At 42.3% G+C, this 21477-nt stretch overlaps 1 protein-coding gene across 8 annotated transcripts in view; it reads left to right on the top strand.

Annotated features, from left to right (window-relative positions):
* The window catches only part of LOC126267401 (condensin-2 complex subunit G2-like), a 266223-nt gene that overhangs the window by 170361 nt on the left and 74385 nt on the right, over window positions 1-21477 (top strand). For all 8 annotated transcript variants that reach the window (XM_049972616.1, XM_049972609.1, XM_049972615.1 and 5 more), the window contains exon 17: window positions 18166-18374. In XM_049972616.1, coding sequence (XP_049828573.1) covers window positions 18166-18374 — 209 coding nt within the window. The remainder of the gene's footprint in view (window positions 1-18165; window positions 18375-21477) is intronic.

Genomic DNA, 21477 nt, shown 5'->3' with positions numbered 1-21477 from the left:
CACAGGGTTCGGTCTTAGGTCCTTTACTGTTCTTGATATACATTAATGACTTACCATTCCACATTGATGAAGATGCAAAGTTAGTTCTTTTTGCTGATGATACAAGTATAGTAATAACATCCAAAAACCAAGAACTAAGTGATGTAATTGTAAATGATGTTTTTCACAAAATTATTAAGTGGTTCTCAGCAAACGGACTCTCTTTAAATTTTGATAAAACACAGTATATACAGTTCCGTACAGTAAATGGCAAAACTCCAGTAATAAATATAGAATTTGAACAGAAGTCTGTAGCTAAGGTAGAATTTTCAAAATTTTTAGGTGTGTCCATTGATGAGAGGTTAAACTGGAAGCAACACATTGATGGTCTGCTGAAACGTCTGAGTTCAGCTACGTATGCTATTAGGGTTATTGCAAATTTTGGTGATAAGAATCTCAGTAAATTAGCTTACTATGCCTACTTTCATTCACTGCTTTCGTATGGCATCATATTCTGGGGTAATTCATCGTTGAGTAGAAAAGTATTCATTGCACAAAAACGTGTAATCAGAATAATTGCTGGAGCCCACCCACGGTCATCCTGCAGACATCTATTTAAGGATCTAGGGATCCTCACAGTAACCTCACAGTATATATATTCCCTTATGAAATTTGTTGATAATAATCCAACCCAATTCAAAAGTAATAGCAGTGTGCATACCTATAACACCAGGAGAAAGGATGATCTTCACTATGCAGGGTTAAATCTGACTTTGGCACAGAAAGGGGTAAATTATGCTGCCACAAAAGTCTTTGGGCACCTACCAAACAGCATCAAAAGCCTGACAGATAGCCAACTAACATTTAAAAATAAATTAAAAGAATTTCTAGATGACAACTCCTTCTACTCATTGGCTGAATTTTTAGATAAAAAAAAAAAAAAAAAAAAAAACCTTAATCATTAGTGTCATGCAATATTTTGGGTAATGTAATTTCTTGTACAGACATCTTTTATTAACCTGACACGTTCCACATCTTTACGAAGTGTCGTATTCATGATCTATGGAACAAGTATTAATCTAATCTAATCTAATCTAACACATCAGGGTATCCATCAAAGACAGTCGTGACCTTTCTACTGTACAAGCACTTAATATAATCTGCATATTTTGTAATTAAGGAAGAAATTAGTTCTTTTGCCTCCCATGCAACTCTGTGCGACAAAAGTCCTCCATCTACAATGAACTCTGCTATTTTGAATTCAGCTGGGCCTTGAAAGACATCAAAAAACTAGTAAAACATAGCTTCTTGTGTTTTATGCATAGATGATGGCATCCTCTTGGGTAAAATATTCCGGAGGTAAAATAGTCCCCCATTCGGATCTCCGGGCGGGGACTACTCAGGAGGATGTCGTTATCAGGAGAAAGAAAACTGGCGTTCTACGGATCGGAGCGTGGAATGTCAGATCCCTTAATCGGGCAGGTAGGTTAGAAAATTTAAAAAGGGAAATGGATAGGTTAAAGTTAGATATAGTGGGAATTAGTGAAGTTCGGTGGCAGGAGGAACAAGACTTCTGGTCAGGTGACTACAGGGTTATAAACACACAATCAAATAGGGGTAATGCAGGAGTAGGTTTAATAATGAATAGGAAAATAGGAATGCGGGTAAGCTACTACAAACAGCATAGTGAACGCATTATTGTGGCCAAGATAGATACGAAGCCCACACCTACTACAGTAGTACAAGTTTATATGCCAACTAGCTCTGCAGATGATGAAGAAATTGAAGAAATGTACGATGAAATATAAGAAATTATTCAGATAGTGAAGGGAGACGAAAATTTAATAGTAATGGGTGACTGGAATTCGAGTGTAGGAAAAGGGAGAGAAGGAAACATAGTAGGTGAATATGGATTGGGGCTAAGAAATGAAAGAGGAAGCCGCCTAGTAGAATTTTGCACAGAGCACAACTTAATCATAGCTAACACTTGGTTTACGAATCATGAAAGAAGGTTGTATACTTGGAAGAACCCTGGAGATACTAAAAGGTATCAGATAGATTATATAATGGTAAGACAGAGATTTAGGAACCAGGTTTTAAGTTGTAAGACATTTCCAGGGGCAGATGTGGACTCTGACCACAATCTATTGGTTATGACCTGTAGATTAAAACTGAAGAAACTGCAAAAATATGGGAAATTAAGGACATGGGATCTGGATAAGATGAATGAACCAGAGGTTTTACAGAGTTTCAGGGAGAGCATGAGGGAACAATTGACAGGAATGGGGGAAAGAAACACAGTAGAAGAAGAATGGGTAGCTCTGAGGGATGAAGTAGTGAAGGCAGCAGAGGATAAAGTAGGTACAAAGACGAGGGCTGCTGGAAATCCTTGGGTAACAGAAGAAATATTGAATTTAATTGTTGAAAGGAGAAAATATAAAAGGAATACAAACGTCTCAAAAATGAGATCGACAGGAAGTGCAAAATGGCTAAACAGGGATGGCTAGAGGACAAATGTAAGGATGTAGAAGCTTATCTCACTAGGGGTAAGATAGATACTGCCTACAGGAAAATTAAAGAGACCTTTGGAGAGAAGAGAACCAAGTGTATGAATATCAAGAGCTCAGATGGCAGCCCAGTTCTAAGCAAAGAAGGGAAGGCAGAAAGGTGGAAGGAGTATATAGAAGGTTTATACAAGGGTGATGTACTTGAGGACAATATTATGGAAATGGAAGAGGATGTAGATGAAGACGAAATGGGAGATACGATACTGCGTGAAGAGTTTGACAGAGCACTGAAAGACCTGAGTCGAAACAAGGCCCCCGGAGTAGACAACATTCCGTTAGAACTACTGACGGCCTTGGGACAACCAGTCCTGAGAAAACTCTACCAGCTGGTGAGCAAGACGTATGAGACAGGCGAAATACCCTCAGACTTCAAGAAGAATATAATAATTCCAATCCCAAAGAAAGCAGGTGCTGACAGATGTGTAAATTACCGAACTATCAGTTTAATAAACCACGGCTGCAAAATACTAACGCGAATTATTTACAGACGAATGGAAAAACTGGTAGATGCAGACCTCGGGGAGGATCAGTTTGGATTCCGTCGAAATGTTGGAACACGTGAGGCAATACTGACCTTACGACTTATCTTAGAAGAAAGATTAAGAAAAGGCAAACCTACGTTTCTAGCATTTGTAGACTTAGAGAAAGCTTTTGACAATGTTGACTGGAATACTCTTTTTCAAATTCTAAAGGGGGCAGGGGTAAAATACAGGGAGCGAAAGGCTATTTATAATTTGTACAGAAACCAGATGGCAGTCATAAGAGTCGAGGGGCATGAAAGGGAAGCAGTGGTTGGGAAAGGAGTGAGACAGGGTTGTAGCCTCTCCCCGATGTTATTCAATCTGTATATTGAGCAAGCAGTAAAGGAAACAAAAGAAAAATTTGGAGTAGGTATTAAAATTCATGGAGACGAAGTAAAAACTTTGAGGTTCGCTGATGACATTGTAATTCTGTCAGAGACGGCAAAGGACTTGGAAGAGCAGTTGAACGGAATGGACAGTGTCTTGAAAGGAGGATATAAGATGAACATTAACAAAAGCAAAACGAGGATAATGGAATGTAGTCAAATTAAATCGGGTGATGCTGAGGGAATTAGATTAGGAAATGAGACACTTAAAGTAGTAAAGGAGTTTTGCTATTTAGGAAGTAAAATAACTGATGATGGTCGAAGTAGAGAGGATATAAAATGTAGACTGGCAATGGCAAGGAAAGCGTTTCTGAAGAAGAGAAATTTGTTAACATCGAATATAGATTTATGTATCAGGAAGTCGTTTCTGAAAGTATTTGTTTGGAGTGTAGCCATGTATGGAAGTGAAACATGGACGATAACTAGTTTGGACAAGAAGAGAATAGAAGCTTTCGAAATGTGGTGCTACAGAAGAATACTGAAGATAAGGTGGATAGATCACGTAACTAATGAGGAGGTATTGAATAGGATTGGGGAGAAGAGAAGTTTGTGGCACAACTTGACTAGAAGAATGGATCGGTTGATAGGACATGTTTTGAGGCATCAAGGGATCACAAATTTAGCATTGGAGGGCAGCGTGGAGGGTAAAAATCGTAGAGGGAGACCGAGAGATGAGTACACTAAGCAGATTCAGAAGGATGTAGGTTGCAGTAGGTACTGGGAGATGAAGCAGCTTGCACAGGATAGAGTAGCATGGAGAGCTGCATCAAACCAGTCTCAGGACTGAAGACAACAACAACAACATATCTTGTCAAATATAGATAGAGTGCTAATAGTGCTGAAGCTCTTCATTGGACTTTGTGTGGAAAGCGATTCTCTGAAAAACCATTTCAGGGTTGATAGGAATGACCTCATTGTGCAGTGTGATTTTATATGATGTACACTTTAGAGGTAGGACTCAACTTCTTCGAAATTTCAAACAGTCAAAGCTGCTGCTAGTTATCATCGAAATGCATAAATTGTGAAGTTCATCAGATTTGTGGCAGTTGATCTTTTCATCACTACTGTCCCAGTGCTGATGGACATAACATGCTCATAAATAGGAAAAGGACTGTGTGTGTGTGTGTGTGTGTGTGTGTGTGTGTGTGTGTGTGTGTGTGTGTGTGTGTGTGGGAGGGGGGGGGGGGGGGAGGGGGGCAGTAGTCATATAATTTTTTGACGTCTCCTTCATCTGTTTGCATTCTTGCTTTTCTAGCTCCACATGTTGTTCAGTAGCTGCAAATGAAACACCACAGAATTGCCCAACTTGGTCATTGATATCAATTGCATTAAGGCTTGTTCATTTGTAATGTCAGACCAAGCCCCTGCCAAAAAAATTCTGACATATGGATTTAAACCATACCTAACAACAAAATGCTCATATTCTTGTAGAGTAAATTTGGTTTTCAGTTCATTGATCTCTTTTTGAGTATAAGTGATATGATTTTGTATAAAGACGGCCCTGGCATAAAAATAGGGAGGCATATCCTTAATATATTGTGTATGCAATTGCCAATCTGCACTCCTCTCAGCTCCCACAAATTTCTTAACAGTGGCTATGATTTTGAAGTACTGAACCCACAGTCATGCTGTACCTTCAACATTAGCAACTTCTTCAGATTTTTGGAAAATCTTTCACGCACTGGTATAAACGACGACACATCTACATCTAGACTGAAACTTCCTGACAGATTAAAACTGTGTGCCGGACTGAGGCTCAAACTTGGGACCTTTGCCTTTTGCGGGCAAGTGCTCTACCAACTGAGCTACCCAAGCACAACTCACGCCCCGTACTCACAGCTTTACTTCTGCCAGTACCTTGTCTCCTACCATCCAAACTTTACAGAAGCTCTCCTGCGAAACTTCATCAGCATGATGAAGGAGGTATCGGGATTCATCAGACCATGCAATGCTCTGCCAGTATGTCAACGTCCAGTGCCAATGCTCACATGTCCATTTCAGTTGTAGTTGCTGATGTCATTATGTTAACATTGGCACATGCATTGGTCATTGGCTGTGGAGGCCCATCATTAAGTAGTGTTTGTGCGCTGCATGTTAAGACACAGGAGTACTCTGCCCAGCATTTAAGTCTGATGTTAGTTCCACCATAGTTTGCTGCCTGTCCTGTTTTACTAGTCTGCCCAGCCTACAGCGTCCGACATCTGAAATGAGTAGTGGCCGCTCAACCTCACGATGCCTGGACGAGGTTTCACCTTTGTTTCCCCACGTGTTGAAGATACCACAGCACTCCTCAAACATGTGACACGTCGTGCAGTTTCCAAAATGCTCATCTGACCCTCCGTACCATCACAATATGCCCTCGGTCAAACTGTGATAGATTGTGTTCCTTCCCCATTCTACACACAGACAGCATGCTCATGATACTATGTGCACCGTGTGTGTATCTGACCAGCAGTCATTCCTTGCCAGGTGATGCTGCTGTCGCCTGGACAGGCTTATATTGATAGTAGGTCGGTGGTCGTAATGTTTTGTCTGATCAGTGTATTTACCATATAAAGGGGCAATATTATTAGCAGAAATCTCCAAAAGTTCTTTACCAGGTTACTTCAAATTTTTCAGAATACTCTAATAAACCTTTGGACAGACATAGGCTACATAGTTTTTAAATATATATGCTTAATAAATATACATGTGTACTGTTATATGAAGATTCCAAGACTTACCAAGCGGGAAAGCGGCGGTAGATTGGCACAATAAATAAAACACACAAACACACACACAGAATTTCTAGCTTTTGCAACCGACGGTTGCTTCTTCAGGAAAGAGGGAAGGAGAGGGAAAGACGAAAGGATGTGGGTTTTAAGGGAGAGGGTAAGGAGTCATTCCAATCCCGGGAGCGGGAAGACCCACCCTAGGGGGAAAAAAGGACAGGTGCACACTCACGCGCGCACGCACACACACACACACACACACACACACACACACACACAAGCAGACATTTGTAAAGGCAAAGAGTTCGGGCGGAGATGTCAGTCGAGGCGGAAGTACAGAGGCAAAGAAGTTGTTGAAAGACAGGTGAGGTATGAGCGGCGGCAACTTGAAATTAGCGGAGGTAGAGGCCTGGCGGATATCGAAAAGAGAGGATATACTGAAGGGCGAGTTCCCATCTCCGGAGTTCGGATAGGTTGGTGTTGGTGGGAAGTATCCAGATAACGCGGACGGTGTAACACTGTGCCAAGATGTGCTGGCCGTGCACCAAGGCATGTTTAGCCACAGGGTGATCTTCATTACCAACAAACACTGTCTGCCTGTGTCCATTCATGCGAATGGACAGTTTGTTGCTGGTCATTCCCACATGGAAAGCGTCACAGTGTAGGCAGGTCAGTTGGTAAATCACATGGATGCTTTCACACATGGCTCTTCCTTTGATCGTGTACACCTTCCGGGTTACAGGACTGGAGTAGGTGGTGATGGGAGGGTGCATAGGACAGGTTTTACACCAGGTGCGGTTACAAGGGTAGGAGCCAGAGGGTAGGGAAGGTGGTTTGGGAATTTCGTAGGGATGAACCAAGAGGTTACGAAGGTTAGGAGGACGGCGGAAAGACACTCTTGGTGGAGTGGGGAGGATTTCGTGAAGGATGGATCTCATTTCGGGGCAGGATTTTAGGAAGTCGTATCCGTGCTGGAGAGCCACATTCAGAGTCTGATCCAGTCCCGGGAAGTATCCTGTCACAAGTGGGGCACTTTTAGGGTTCTTCTGTGAGAGGTTGTGGGTTTGAGGGGATGAGGAAGTGGCTCTGGTTATTTGCTTCTGTACCAGGTCGGGAGGGTAGTTGCGGGATGCGAAAGCTGTTTTCAGGTTGTTGGTGTAATGGTTCAGGGATTCAGGACTGGAGCAGATTCGTTTGCCACGAAGGCCTAGGCTGTAGGGAAGGGACCGTTTGATATGGAATGGGTGGCAGCTGTCATAATGGAGGTACTGTTGCTTGTTGGTGGGTTTGATGTGGACGGATGTGTGAAGCTGGCCATTGGACAGATGGAGGTCAACGTCAAGGAAAGTGGCATGGGATTTGGAGTAGGACCAGGTGAATCTGATGATGGAACCAAAGGAGTTGAGGTTGGAGAGAAAATTCAGGAGTTGTTCTTCACTGAGAGTCCAGATCATTAAGATATCGTCAATAAATTTGTACCAAACTTTGGGTTGGCAGGCTTGGGTAACCAAGAAGGCTTCCTCTATGCAACCCATAAATAGGTTGGCATACGAGGGGGCCATCCTGTTACCCATGGCTGTTCCCTTTAATTGTTGGTATGTCTGGCCTTCAAAAGTGAAGAAGTTGTGGGTCAGGATGAAGCTGGCTAAGGTGACGAGGAAAGAGGTTTTAGGTAGGGTGGCAGGTGATCGGCGTGAAAGGAAGTGCTCCATTGCAGCGAGGCCCTGGACGTGCGGGATATTTCTGTATAGTGAAGTGGCATCAATGGTTACAAGGATGGTTTCCGGGGGTAACAGACTGGGTAAGGATTCCAGGCATTCGAGAAAGTGGTTGGTGTCTTTGATGAAGGATGTGTGACTGCATGTAATGGGTTGAAGGTGTTGATCTACGTAGGCAGAGATACGTTCTGTGGGGACTTGGTAACCAGCTACAATGGGACCGCCGGGATGTTTGGGTTTGTGAATTTTAGGAAGTAGGTAGAAGGTAGGAGTGCAAGGTGTTGGTGGGGTCAGGAGTTTGATCGAGTTCCACGACCGTGGTACTTGATTGTCGGGAGTATGTGGCTGAGGGACTGTGTCAGCTTTCAGACAACTCTACATATAAAGTTTGCCAAGGTAATCCCATTCCTGATGTCCAGGCGGAGCTTCAAGGAATCCTCAGAATTTTAGGCCCCCTACAAAACCTTTCACCTGACTCCATATACTACCAAGAAGTGCCCATGTTTTGGTTACTGGGTGGAAGACTATCTTCATGTGATGTTTCTGGAGAATTTGTCCTATTCATTTTAAGCACTTTCATTTCACTAACAAGGTTTCGTTTGCAAAAACAAATAACAATGCTCAAGGTGAGAGAGAGCAATAAGAGGACACAGAGAGTGGTGAGATGGAAATGAGCATATGGGGGGGGGGGGGGGGGGGGAGAGATGAACAGAGAGGGGAGAAGGAGGTGAACAGAGAGGGGAGGAAGAAGTGGTGCACAGGAGGGGGGGGGGGGGTGGGAAGAGGATATGAACGAACAGAGAGGAGAGGAGAAAATGGGCAGAGAGAAGGTGTAGAAGGAGTTTAAGATGTATGTCGAATGCCCATACATATTTAGTAATTGCCATACATATTTAGTAATTGCGAAGCATTGCTGGGTTTGCTATTACGTCTATAGTTACCAACCAGTTCGTGTACCAACCAGCTTATGTGACTTACTGGAAATTATGGTTGATAAGTGACTTTATAGGAGACTGGAGTCAAAAAACCTTTCTCAATACCAATTCAATTTCCAAGAAACCCAGCCGACAGCTATCTTCTGCACCTCGAATCTGCAATCCATGACACCTTTGAACATCACAGGTACTTGATTTCTGTGTTCTGTGACATTCAAAAGCTGTGCCCTTGAGTTTCAAAAGGTGTACAATACAACTCGACATTACCGCATTGTATCCACTTTACGTAAATGGGGATTTTTGATGCTGCCTGATAACTTTCTATCACTTTGACTGTTTTATATCAAAGTTGGCACAGACCTTAGTACTGATATCTGCAGTGCCTGATTTTCCTGCATGTGTTGCATACTATGTACTAACCTCTTTATGATAGCAATAAATTATAACAATTGTGATACTTATTGTCTCATTGGCATTATATGTTGACAAGATCTGCTTATATTACAGGTCTATATCATTGCACACTAGAGAATTTCAGCATCAGACAACCATAGGGAACGCACTTGAATGTGAGCAAATACATAAGTGTTGTTTTTCACCAGCAAAATCACATGTCACACATTTCTGTAGACTCAGTTCTGTGCATCCCCTCTCTGAGTTCTACTTAGGAATTAAGTGATACATATACCTGAACATTCTGCCTTTTGCATCCACTGTTGGGTAACAAAGTAAGATGGCTACCTCATATATGCCAACTAAAGGCAAACTGTATGAGGAAACTTAATGCTCTCCATTTTGTTGGAAACACCTGAGAAGCAGATCTGGCAATACATGAGGAGTGGATCTGAAGCTTTTCGCACAAGTCCAGTTGCCAATTTCCTTGGAGAAGCAGATGTCCCACCTGTAGGAGTCTGAGACTCCAGCAACTCCTAGTCAGCTACACAATCATGACCAGATGTCCGATCACTATTTTTATGGTACACAACTGTGTTCTAAATTCAAAGGATCCAATTGCTCGTGAACCACTACCAAAAAAACAGATCCCATTGTTTAACAGTTTGTATTCTATTCAGTCCTTCATGATTATCTGTACTTTGGAACTGGTGTACACCAAGGATGACCAAGAAATCTGCATACATGTGGAGATCTATATTCAGACATAATTGTCATAAGGAGTGTGACTAAATATAAGTTAAATGTTCATGGTATGGGTTCCTGTTGTCATGTCCTAGTTCATGAACCACGGGCAATGTATGAGTGGCCAAGTAAGTGGTCCCAGCAGTCGGGATACCAGTTACTTTGGAATAAGGCTGGGCATCTCGGACATATTCTGAGTTGTGGTCACCTTTGTTTTCATACAGCAAAGACTACCACATCCACCGGTTAGTCCCTCAACGGTTAGGGGTAAAACCCAATGGGACTCGGGGCAAGTAAGGCTAGCAACCTGCTTCCCTGGTACTTTAAATATTATGCTAGCAACAATCAGAGCAAAATGCCTCGGACCTTTGGAGGTGATGGAGTCCCACCTCTAACGGACAAACCAGGGACTCCTAAGATGCGACTTGGCAAACAAATGGTAATGAGATGGGGAGCTATTAATATCAATGGGGGCTGTTCTGGGAAGAAGGTGGAGCTGGCAGAGGCTGCAAGTAAGATGGGGCTGGAAGGTTTAGCTGTTAGTGACATTCAGGTAATGGGTGAGAAAGAAGAGGAAGTGGGAGAGTACAATGTCTACTTGTCAGGAGTCAAAGCAGAAATAGCACAATGGGGTGTAGGGCTTTACATCAGGAAAGAAATGGAACCCAGCATAGTTGCAATAAGGTATGTAAATGAACGACTGATGTGGGTAGAATGAGAATTTCCCTCTGCAGTGGAGTGTGCGCTGATATGAAACTTCCTGGCAGATTAAAACTGTGTGCCCGACCGAGACTCGAACTCGGGACCTTTGACTTTCGCGGACAAGTGCTCTACCATCTGAGCTACCGAAGCACAACTCATGCCCGGTACTCACAGCTTTACTTCTGCCAGTATCTCGTCTCCTACCTTCCAAACTTTACAGAAGCTCTCCTGCGAAACTTGCAGAACTAGCACTCCTGAAAGAAAGGATATAGCGGAGACATGTCTTAGCCACAGCCTGGGGGATGTTTTCAGAAAGAGATTTTCACTCTACAGCGGAGTGTGTGCTGATATGAAACTTCCTGGCAGATTAAAACTGTGTGCCCGACTGAGACTCGAACTCGGGACCTTTGCCTTTCGCGGGCAAGTGCCTGATTGATGTGGGTAGATTTGACAGTGTCTAGCAAGATAATTAGGATTGTGTCAGCATATTCGCATTGTGAAGGGACAGATCAAGATAAGATGGATAGTTTTTATGATGCACTCAGTGATGTAGTTGTTAGAGTAAAGGACAAGGACAGTGTTCTGCTCATGGGTGATTTTAATGCCATGATGGAAATCGAACAGAAGGGTATGGAAAGGTTATGGGTAAATTTGGAGAGGATATGGAGGCCAACAGGAACGGGAAACAACTCTTGGATTTCTGTGCCAGTATGGGCTTACTAATCACAAACTGCTTTTTTAAACATAAGATCATTCACCGGTATACTTGGGAAGGCAGGGGAACCAGATCTGTCATTGACTATATAATAACAGATCAGGAATTCAGGAAGGCTGTGAGGGACACACGTGTATTCAGGGGATTCTTTGATGACACTGATCATTATCTAATCTGCAGTGAAATTGGTACTGTGAGGACGAAAGCGCAGGAAGTCAGGTCCATATGTAGGAGGATAAGAGTAGAGAAACTTCAGGATAAGGAAATCAGGCACAAGTACATAACAGTGATCTCAGAAAGGTACCAGATAGTTGAATGTAATCAATTACAGTCATTGGAAAAGGAATGGACAAGGTACAGGGACACAGTACTAGAAGTGGCTAAAGAATGTCTTGGAACAGTAGTGTGCAAAGGTAGGATGAAGCAAACAGCTTGGTGGAATGACACAGTCAAGGCAGCTTGTAAAAGGAAAAAGAGGGCGTATCAAAAATGGCTACATACTAGAACTCAGGTAGACAGAGAAAGTTATGTTGAAGAAAGAAACAAAGCCAAACAGATAATTGCAGCATCCAAGAAGAAATCTTGGGAAGACTTTGGAAACAGGTTGGAGACTATGGGTCAAGCTGCTGGAAAACCATTCTGGAGTGTAATTAGCAGTCTTCGAAAGGGAGGTAAGAAGGAAATGACAAGTATTTTGGACAGGTCAGGACTACTGCTGGTGTATCCTGTGGATGCCTTGGGCAGATGGAGGGAATATTTTGAAGAGTTGCTCAATGTAGGTGAAAATACGATCAGTAGTGTTTCAGATTTCGAGGTAGAATGGGATAGGAATGATGATGGAAATAGGATCACATTTGAGGAAGTGGAGAAAATGGTCAATAGATTGCAGTGCAATAAAGCAGCTGGGGTGGATGAAATTAAGTCAGAACTCATCAAATACAGTGGAATGTCAGGTCTTAAATGGCTACACCGGATAATTGAAATGGCCTGGGAGTCAGGACAGGTTCCATCAGACTGGACAAAAGCAGTAATCACACCAATCTTTAAACATGAAAACAGAAATGATTGTAACAACTACAGAGGTACCTCTTTAATCAATGTTGTGGGTAAAATCTTATCAGGTATTGTTGAAAGGAAAGTGCGAGTATTAGTTGAGGACCAATTGGATGAAAATCAGTGTGGGTTTAGGCCTCTTAGAGGTTGTCAGGACCAGATCTTTAGCTTACGGCAAATAATGGAGAAATGTTATGAGTGGAATGGGGAATTGTATCTATGCTTTATAGATCTAGAAAAGGCATATGACCGGGTTCCTAGGAGGAAGTTATTGTCTGTTCTACGAGATTATGGAATAGGAGGCAAACTTTTGCAAGCAATTAAAGGTCTTTACATGGATAGTCAGGCAGAAGTTAGAGTTGACGGTAAATTGAGTTCATGGTTCAGAGTAGTTTCAGGGGTAAGACAAGGCTGCAGCCTGTCTCCACTGTTGTTCATATTATTTATGGATCATATGTTGAAAACAATAGACTGGCTAGGTGAGATTTAGATATGTGAACACAAAGTAAGCAGTCTTGCATATGCGGATGACTTAGTTGTGATGGCAGATTCGATTGAAAGTTTGTAAAGTAATATTTCAGAGCTAGATCAGAAATGTAAGGACTATGGTATGAAGATTAGCATCTCCAAAATGAAAGAAATGTCAGTAGGAAAGAGGTATAAACAGATTGAGTGCCAAATAGGAGGAACAAAGTTAGAACAGGTGGACAGTTTCAAGTACTTAGGATGCGTATTCTCACAGGATGGCAACATAGTGAAAAAACTGGAAGTGAGGTGTAGCAAAGCTAATGCAGTGAGTACTCAGCTACCATCTACTCTCTTCTGCAAGGAGGAAGTCAGTAGCAAGACTAAGTTATCTGTGCACCGTTCAATCTTTCGACCAACTTTGTTGTATGGGAGCGAAACCTGGGTGGATTCAGGTTACCTTATCAACAAGGTTGAGGTTACGGATATGAAAGTAGCTAGGATGATTGCAGGTACTAGTAGATGGGAACAATGGCAGGAGGGTGTCCACAATGAGGAAATTAAAGAAAGAAAAACTGGGAATGAACTCTATAGATGTAGCAGTCAGGGCGAACAGGCTTAAATGGTGGGGTCATGTTACACGCATGGGAGAAGCAAGGTTACCCAAGAGACTCATGGTTTCAGCAGTAGAGGGTAGGAGGAGTCGGGGCAGACCAAGGAGAAGGTACCTGGATTCGGTTAAGAATGATTTTGAAGTAATAGGCTTAACATCAGAAGAGGCACCAATGTTAGCACTGAATAGGGGATCATGGAGGAATTTTATAAGGGGGACTATGCTCCAGACTGAATGCTGAAAGGCATAATCAGTCTTAAATGATGATGATGATGATGATGATGATGACGACGATGATGTTTATTTGACACTTCAATAGTGACGCCATAGTCATAGTACATAAAATATTCCTTTAAAAAAGGGGTTACATTACCGGTTTCAACGAACTGCATCATCATTTTCAAATGTAAAACATGTTGTAGAATATGTAATGGGAATTGTGACAGTTGTGTGGTCATAATTCCCATTATATATTCTCCAACAGATGTTTTACAAAACATTTGAAAATGTAGTTTGTTGAAACTGCTAATGTGGTCATAATTCCCACTATATATTCTCCAACTAATGTTTTACATTTGAAAATGACGATGTAGTTTGTTGAAACCGGTAATGTAACCCCTTTTTTTAGAGAAAAATTTTGTGTACTCTGACTATGGTTTCACTGTTGTAGTGTCAAATAAACATTTAGCAAGCAGATGTCTTGCATTGGAGTGTATCTCTCTCATTTGGCTGCACACTACAATGCCACATTGTTTGAGCAGAAAGATAGGGAAACTGGAAATGCATTGTAGTCGGGTGGCAGTGCAACCACGCAAGGAATGCTGAATGGCCTGAATACAGGTGGGTTTCGTATTATAGTAATTGGGAAATCAGAACTTTGGACCACTTTACAACTGATCATGAAGAGCAGTCTTATGTACAACTGATCATGAGGAGGAATATTATACGGCTCTGACTGTTGGTACAAGAGAATGCACGTACAAAAATAATAAAAACATACGTCACAGTAATATATATTTCCACACTCTTTGTGTAATTCCATCTAAAACTGTTGAAGCAGATAGTTAATAAACTGTGCGACTTAAGAAAATCTGCTATTCGTACCACCAGTTGAATCTCATCTTTCTTACCTGCAAATTTAATCAAAAGTACTTGTTGATGTGAATGTCATACACATCAGCTGTTTATCATTGTAATTTAATGTTCATTCATCACAAACTAAATCTTTAAATTCTGTGTGCATAGTGTTGTAACCATGTAGCATATTTGCAACACCTAGTGATGTGCGACTCCATAATAGGCATTGACAATTCTCATCCTTCTCTTTGAAAAAGAATTGTGGTACCTTTTAAAGGCTTGCAAAAAAAGGTCACGGGACTGTCCATTTTCGATTGGATGTCCCATTTCAACAGCCCTTGGACCATTGAACTTTTTTTGTATCATGAATAAGTAGTGAGGGATAAACACCACGGCCACTAGTATTCTGTCAAACTGAAGAAAATCATACCAACCGATAAATGCCAGCAGAAACAGTTTCGCTTCACACTGTTGAATGAAATGTGCTGTTCTGAGAAGAACCGTCGAAAACTGACGCATAGAAAGTAGTATCTAGTCACATTGAGCTCCGGATTTCACATGTACAGCACATTGTACATTTTTTGCACTGTAGTTGACATTGATGTACACAGATAGCTCAAGGGTCAATTATCTTTCAGTTAAGGTTACACATAAATGTGGGTTACAAACTATGCTCTCCACCAAATGCATGTAGAACTGACAGCCATATCCAGAGCTCTACAACACATCAGAACACTTGCTACCTAGAAGTTTATAATGTGCAGTGATTTCTGATGTGGGCTACAGCTGATAACACAGTACTATTCACAGAAAGTACTAGTCTCCAATAGCCAGAAATTAGTATATGGGCTACGCACAGCGGGAATGTACATCACTTTACTTTGACCACCCAGCCCCATGGTCTTAGCAGGAAACGAGCTCACTGACAGACTGTATGACGAGGCAGCTATAATGCCTACATTAGAATTGGGAATACCAGGCACTGAGGACACATTGATGTCATTGTAATGTGAATTTCTGGGAAAAGAGAATGAAAAACTACGCACACGCCGGCAAACTGTGAGCAGAGAGACAACTATGAAAATGTGAATTTCACTCCAGGCTACTCAAAAAGAAGCAATTGTCTTTTGCTGCTTACCCACTGACCACACCAGCCTCTCACACAGAATCATCCTGCAACAAGCAGACCATCCCCATTTTATCTGTAGAGCACCTCCAACAGTGCCCCATACTCTCGTATTGGCAGTACCTCTTGGGCTGAACGTGGATACTTCATTATCTCAGATACACTGTCTCACATTGCAACTACCTATGCCTGCATTTTATAACAAAATTTAATGCTTGTCACCTCCCGTTGGTTCTTGAGGTTGGTGAAGAGGGATTGCCTTTCATTGCAGTTCTAGCCCCAGGTGACCTGTTAAACTTCGTCCCTGAACTAATGCACACAGCTACTTTTTACCTCTGTCAGTCTATATACATTCAGTGTCTTTTACCCTTCTGACATAAACACACTGGCTTTAAACCCACTCTTCAAGCTAATTTACCCATGACATTGATTGAGGGGAGAGGGTTGTTGTGCCTCTTCGCACTGTTGCTAGACCTGGAGAACTCCCAGCTGTAGCCATCTCTGCACTGGCTTGCAGTCCTCTCTCCCTTTTATTTCATGAGGATAGATGGACTGATAATTTCATAGTGAGTATCTTTAAAACAAAATCTTTATCAACATCAGAAAATACTAAATAATACTTGGAAACCTATAAAATTAACGTTTGTAGTTATTATTGGATTCTGTTATTTTTCCATTCTCATATCACAAGTTTATTTCTTTTAACCTCTGTTGTTTCCTTTCAGTTCCCAGCCATCTCACATTGTCAGTGACATTCCATTTTATGGCACCCCCCCCCCCTCCCACCTCCCCCCAATCCCACCCTCCTCCTCCATCAGCATGAGATAAAAGAAATTCTTGCATTGTCATTATGGTACACTGTACAAGGAAATGAAGAGTAAAGGATACCCAGTTTTCACCACTAAAGTATGTGATGATTTGACGTTAATGCTCAAAGCAGTTAACATCCTAACAGTTGCATTCAAGTTATAACACATCTGATATTTTTTTCTTCTTCTTAGGCCTGGAAACAGAAACATGTAGTTTGTTTTAAAATATATGTGCATTTCTTCTGAATGTGTGATAGAAATGGCAGCACTGTACAGCACACACATCTCGAGCGGCAGTGGTAAGAGTGAAGATGGTTCATTACTTTAAATAGTAACGTTATACTTACAAGAAAGTCATTTAATCATTCTCCATTTATGCTATGTGAAACTGATTGAAGTTCATCGCCAGTTGAGTGAAACATGTGATGATGGTGTCATGTATCTGTCTAACATGCATTCGTGTATGCAACAGTTCAAACAGGTAGATCATTATTTGTCAGCGAACTGGTCTTGTCCCAGTGGTTTGATGACATGATCGAGCGAGTAGGCAAAGTTATTTTGAAAGACCGCCAAATGAGTGTGGAATACATCGCCTCCGAAGTTGCCATATCTGTGGGATCTGTGCACATAAAACTGCATGAAGATCTGAAAATGTGAAGAGTGTTCTCCAAATGGGTGCTACAAATGCTGACGGTTGATCTCACAGCTGCATGCATGATGTGTTGCCAGGCAATGTTGATGCTTCATGATAGCATTAATGGGATTTTCTCTCATTGATTGTGACAGTGTATGAGACATGGAGGCTGTTTTTCAATTCTGAAACAAAGTGCCAGTCAACACAAGCATGCACACTCAAAAAAACTTTGAGGAAGTTGGAAAAATGATGGTAGCCACATTCTGGGACAGTGATGATGTAATCTTTACTCATTGTGTTCTAAAGGGTAACACTGTGACAGGTACATCCTACCAAAATGTTTTGATGAGTAAGTTGCTTCTAGCATTGCATGAAAAAGACCAGATAAGGCTGCATGTGTGCATGCTCTTTCATTGAGACAATGCACCAGTGCATCAGGAAAATGCTAGCTGCAGTCCCCCCCCCCCCCCCCCCCCCCCACGTGAACATCACCTTTGAAGTGCTTTCTCATGTTCTCTATTCACCTGACTTGGTTCCTAGCAACTTTTGACTGTGTCTGGCGATGAAAGACACTCTCTGTTGTAGCACATTCACTACCCATGCCACTACTGCATCAGACTCCTAAAGAAGTGTTCACAGTAGCCTTGGAGTCATAGTGTCGGCAGTGGGGAAAAATGTGAATGGCTGCAGAGAGATTACGTTGAGAAGAGACAAAAGTTTCACAGTTTTCATATGATTAGTTGTTGGAAAAAAATCGGGAGTGCTGTAACTTGACAAGGAAACAATGGTTTTTGGATGTGTAAAGATATTGATTTCAAATAAGGTATGAGCCATTTAAGAAAAGAGGAAGGTGGAAATTATTGATGATTGAATCTATGATTTGAGTGCATCCTTTTATTTAATATGTATTGTTATGCAAATCTTAAGTTAGTGTGGAGTTATATTTCTTTAGTTTCTTTTTGTACTTTGTCTGCTGCGGCAGAGTATGTAAGTCTAATATAGCCCCTTCTGTTTCAGGATATTGGTATCGAGTCTCCCAAAAGAATTCCCATTGACAAATGATGACACTGCTGTTGAATGGGTGATTATTGACTCTGTTGGGCCTCTTTTAGTCAGTTTGTTGAATGAAGTTCTAAAAGTGGGAGCAAATATGATACTCCTTGGACAAGCCTCAGTGAAACTCACATCAAAAGTGATAAGACTATGCAAACTGCTGCTTCGCACTGGTAAGCAGCATGATGACAAGGAAATATCTCTCTCTAGAGTATGAGGTGTAACTGTAAAGTAAGGACAAAAAGATTTACACAGAATCATTTATTAGAATTCTTTTATTTCCATTCCTACTGCACTCACTTTGAACTACTTTTGTGTTTTGTTCCACAACTATCCTGGTACTATGCACTTGATGTTATCATCCCACTCTGCAGGCAAAGGAAGGGATGAAAGTTACTTGCAACCGGGAAGGACAGTATAGATGACAAGGAAATTTTTCTCACCCAAATGACTCCATCAGTTCCTGAGCTAACTGCAACTGCTATTCCCACTGGGCTGTGACTGGTGACTTGGCTCATTGACTCACTGTATAATTGACTGGAAGTGACTGGCCTCTGGTCCGCGGCAGCAATCTAAATACTGGTGGCTGGGAGGTCATGGCGGTGCATTGTTTGCGAGTCTGTTGTTGGCCTCTATCAATCTTCTAACCTCTTTGCCGCCTGGTGTGCTGGTGACAGCTTATACCAGCACATTTCCACCCCCCCCCCCCCCCCCCCCCACACACACACACAAACACCGTTGTTGTGTAGTGAGGCTGCGAACAACAATAAGGAGGGAGGCAGGACACTGGACGAGGCTGCGAACAACAACAGGGAGGGAGGCAGGACACTGGACATAGAGATGAGCCGGGAGCCATGGCTGTGGAGGATGGTGTACTCCCATCCATACCCCACCATCTGCCTTGCAAGGCAATGGGAACATCCTCATGAAAACTGCTGTCAGGCCACACATCTAGGCCTGACGCATGTGCTGGGGCAATGACGGCGACAGTGATGGTGGGTCCAGGTCCATGGGATTAGTGAGGGGGGGCATTGTCCATCTGCTCCTCCTGGGGTGCCCTGGTGGCACCATCGGGCAGCTGTGAAGGCTGCATAGTCCTGTCAGACAATGAATCGGGGGGAAGAAAACCAGCAGAATCACAGAGCAAATGACATGTGCGGAGTTGGTTCTGGTGGTGGCGCTGCAGAACATTGGGACTTGCAGTCAAATACATAGAAGAACCAATGCGTTCCTGGATCACATCTTTTTTCCCACTGCCAACGGTTGCCATAAACCCTGAAAAGAACAAGATCGCATGATGCAAATTGATACTTGTGGACCATTGGCGGTGTCGAATGCTGTGCTGGATGTAGCAGTGTCCGACGGCATCTAACGTGCCGAAGTTCCGCTGGTGATGGTCTGACTCATGGTGGAAGTGATAGGAAGTGAGAAAGAGTTTCAGCACCTGTTCCTGTGTGTGGGGGGTGTGAAGCTTGGCTCTCAAACCTTGGATGCAAAATAGGGAGGACAATGCTGATTGGTGCTTCCTGATGTGGTAGAGTTCATAGGCACCGCAAATGAAAACTTGCTAAAAGAATCTATCACTATGAGCCAACAAGTGTTCATATGTTGTAGATCATATGTTGTAGCGAAGGGTTATGCTGATGTGCAAAATATCGACGCACAACTGAGTTCTGGAGACTGTTCAGTGAACGAGGCCAAGACGTGTGAATGTAAAGCAACAAAATTATGAGATATGGGTCTACTTCCGTGGCCTGAGCAATTTTTCTATGGTGCAAGGGAAAAGATTCCAACAAATCAGAGCTATGCGCATTTATTTGGTTACACAATTCAGGAGATGCATAAAAATCAGAGTATGAGCCAATCGGAAGGCGAGATAGAGCGTCTGCATTGTCATGCTTTGCCGTAGATGTGTACACATCATCCTACTGATACTGTGAAATCAACTAAGTCCAGCATTGCAATTTTTGAGCAGTGTGTTTAGGAACTGCCTGTGACAGATGAACGAGAACTGCAAAGGCTTTTGATCTGCTACTAAATAGAACTTGCGTCCGTATAGATACTGATGGAATTTTGTCACACCATACGCAATACCCCTTTTTCTATTTGAGAATAATTGCATTGAGTTTGAGTGAGCAACTTTGAGGCAAAAGCAATAGGCCTGTCTTGTGCACCAATTTTGTGTGAAGGTGCTGTGCCGATTCTGTAGGAAGAAGCTTGACTTGCAAAAGTACCGGCTTTGCGGGATCAAAATGCACTAAACACCTGTCACTAAGCAAGGCATTTTTGAGTTTCTGAAATGCATCTTGACAGTACCACACAGAAGGTACATTCTTGCGATGCAATGGAGCTGCGATCTGGGTGGCGTTCGGTATGAACCGAATGTAGCACGTCATCTTGCCTAGTACTGGACTGCAGTTCAGATACATTGAGATGAACAGACAGGCCTCAGTTGCAAGCAAATGAGGTTGGAGGGAGTGCACACCCTGACTGCTTATCACATGACCTAAGTACTGTATCCATCTCTAATGACTTCTTTGTCGACGGGACGTTAAACACTAACCATCACCACTAAGTACTGTAGTTCAGTTTGAAATAAGTCACACTTTTCGAGATGATACACGAGTCCTGCTTCTGACAACACTTGAAAAAGAGTATGCAAATTGGCAATGTGTTCCTCTGGTGTACGACCTGAGACAAGAATATTGTCAAGGTGGTTTGAACAAAACAGCACTTTTGTGGTCAGCTGTTCCAAGTAACATTGAAAAATGGTGGGTGCGGAAGCACTGCCAAAGGGCAAATGCAAATACTTGAACAGTCCTAAGTGTGTATTTACAACAAACACTTTCTGTGATTCTTCATCCAGTGGAATTTACAAGTAGGCATCACACAAATCTGTCTTAGAAAACTAATGTCATGCACCAAGCCTGTCCATGAGTTTCCCGGGGTGAGGTAAGGAATGAGTGTCAACTACTGCCTGTGGGTTGACTGTAGACTTGAAGTCAACATAAATGTGATTGTGACCAGAAGGCTCAGGCAGCAAAACTACAGGACTTGCCCACTGACTAGTGTGAATGGGAGCAGGTACACCATTATTTTGCAATTCTTTCAGTTCACTGGCACCTTTGTCTCTTAATGCAATTGGAACAGGGCAGGCCCAAAAAAAAACTTAGGCTGTGCATTGTATTTCAATGTAACATGTGATACAAAGTTATTAGCGTTTTTCATTACTTCTATAATAGTTCAGGAAATTCTGTAAGCCAGCTAGTGACACTG

This window comes from Schistocerca gregaria, chromosome 4, assembly GCF_023897955.1.
Source record: "Schistocerca gregaria isolate iqSchGreg1 chromosome 4, iqSchGreg1.2, whole genome shotgun sequence".
Classification (NCBI taxonomy): Eukaryota; Metazoa; Arthropoda; class Insecta; order Orthoptera; family Acrididae; genus Schistocerca; species Schistocerca gregaria.
The sequence above is the reverse complement of the archived record's forward strand: the minus strand, read 5'-3'. Positions and strand labels throughout refer to the sequence as shown.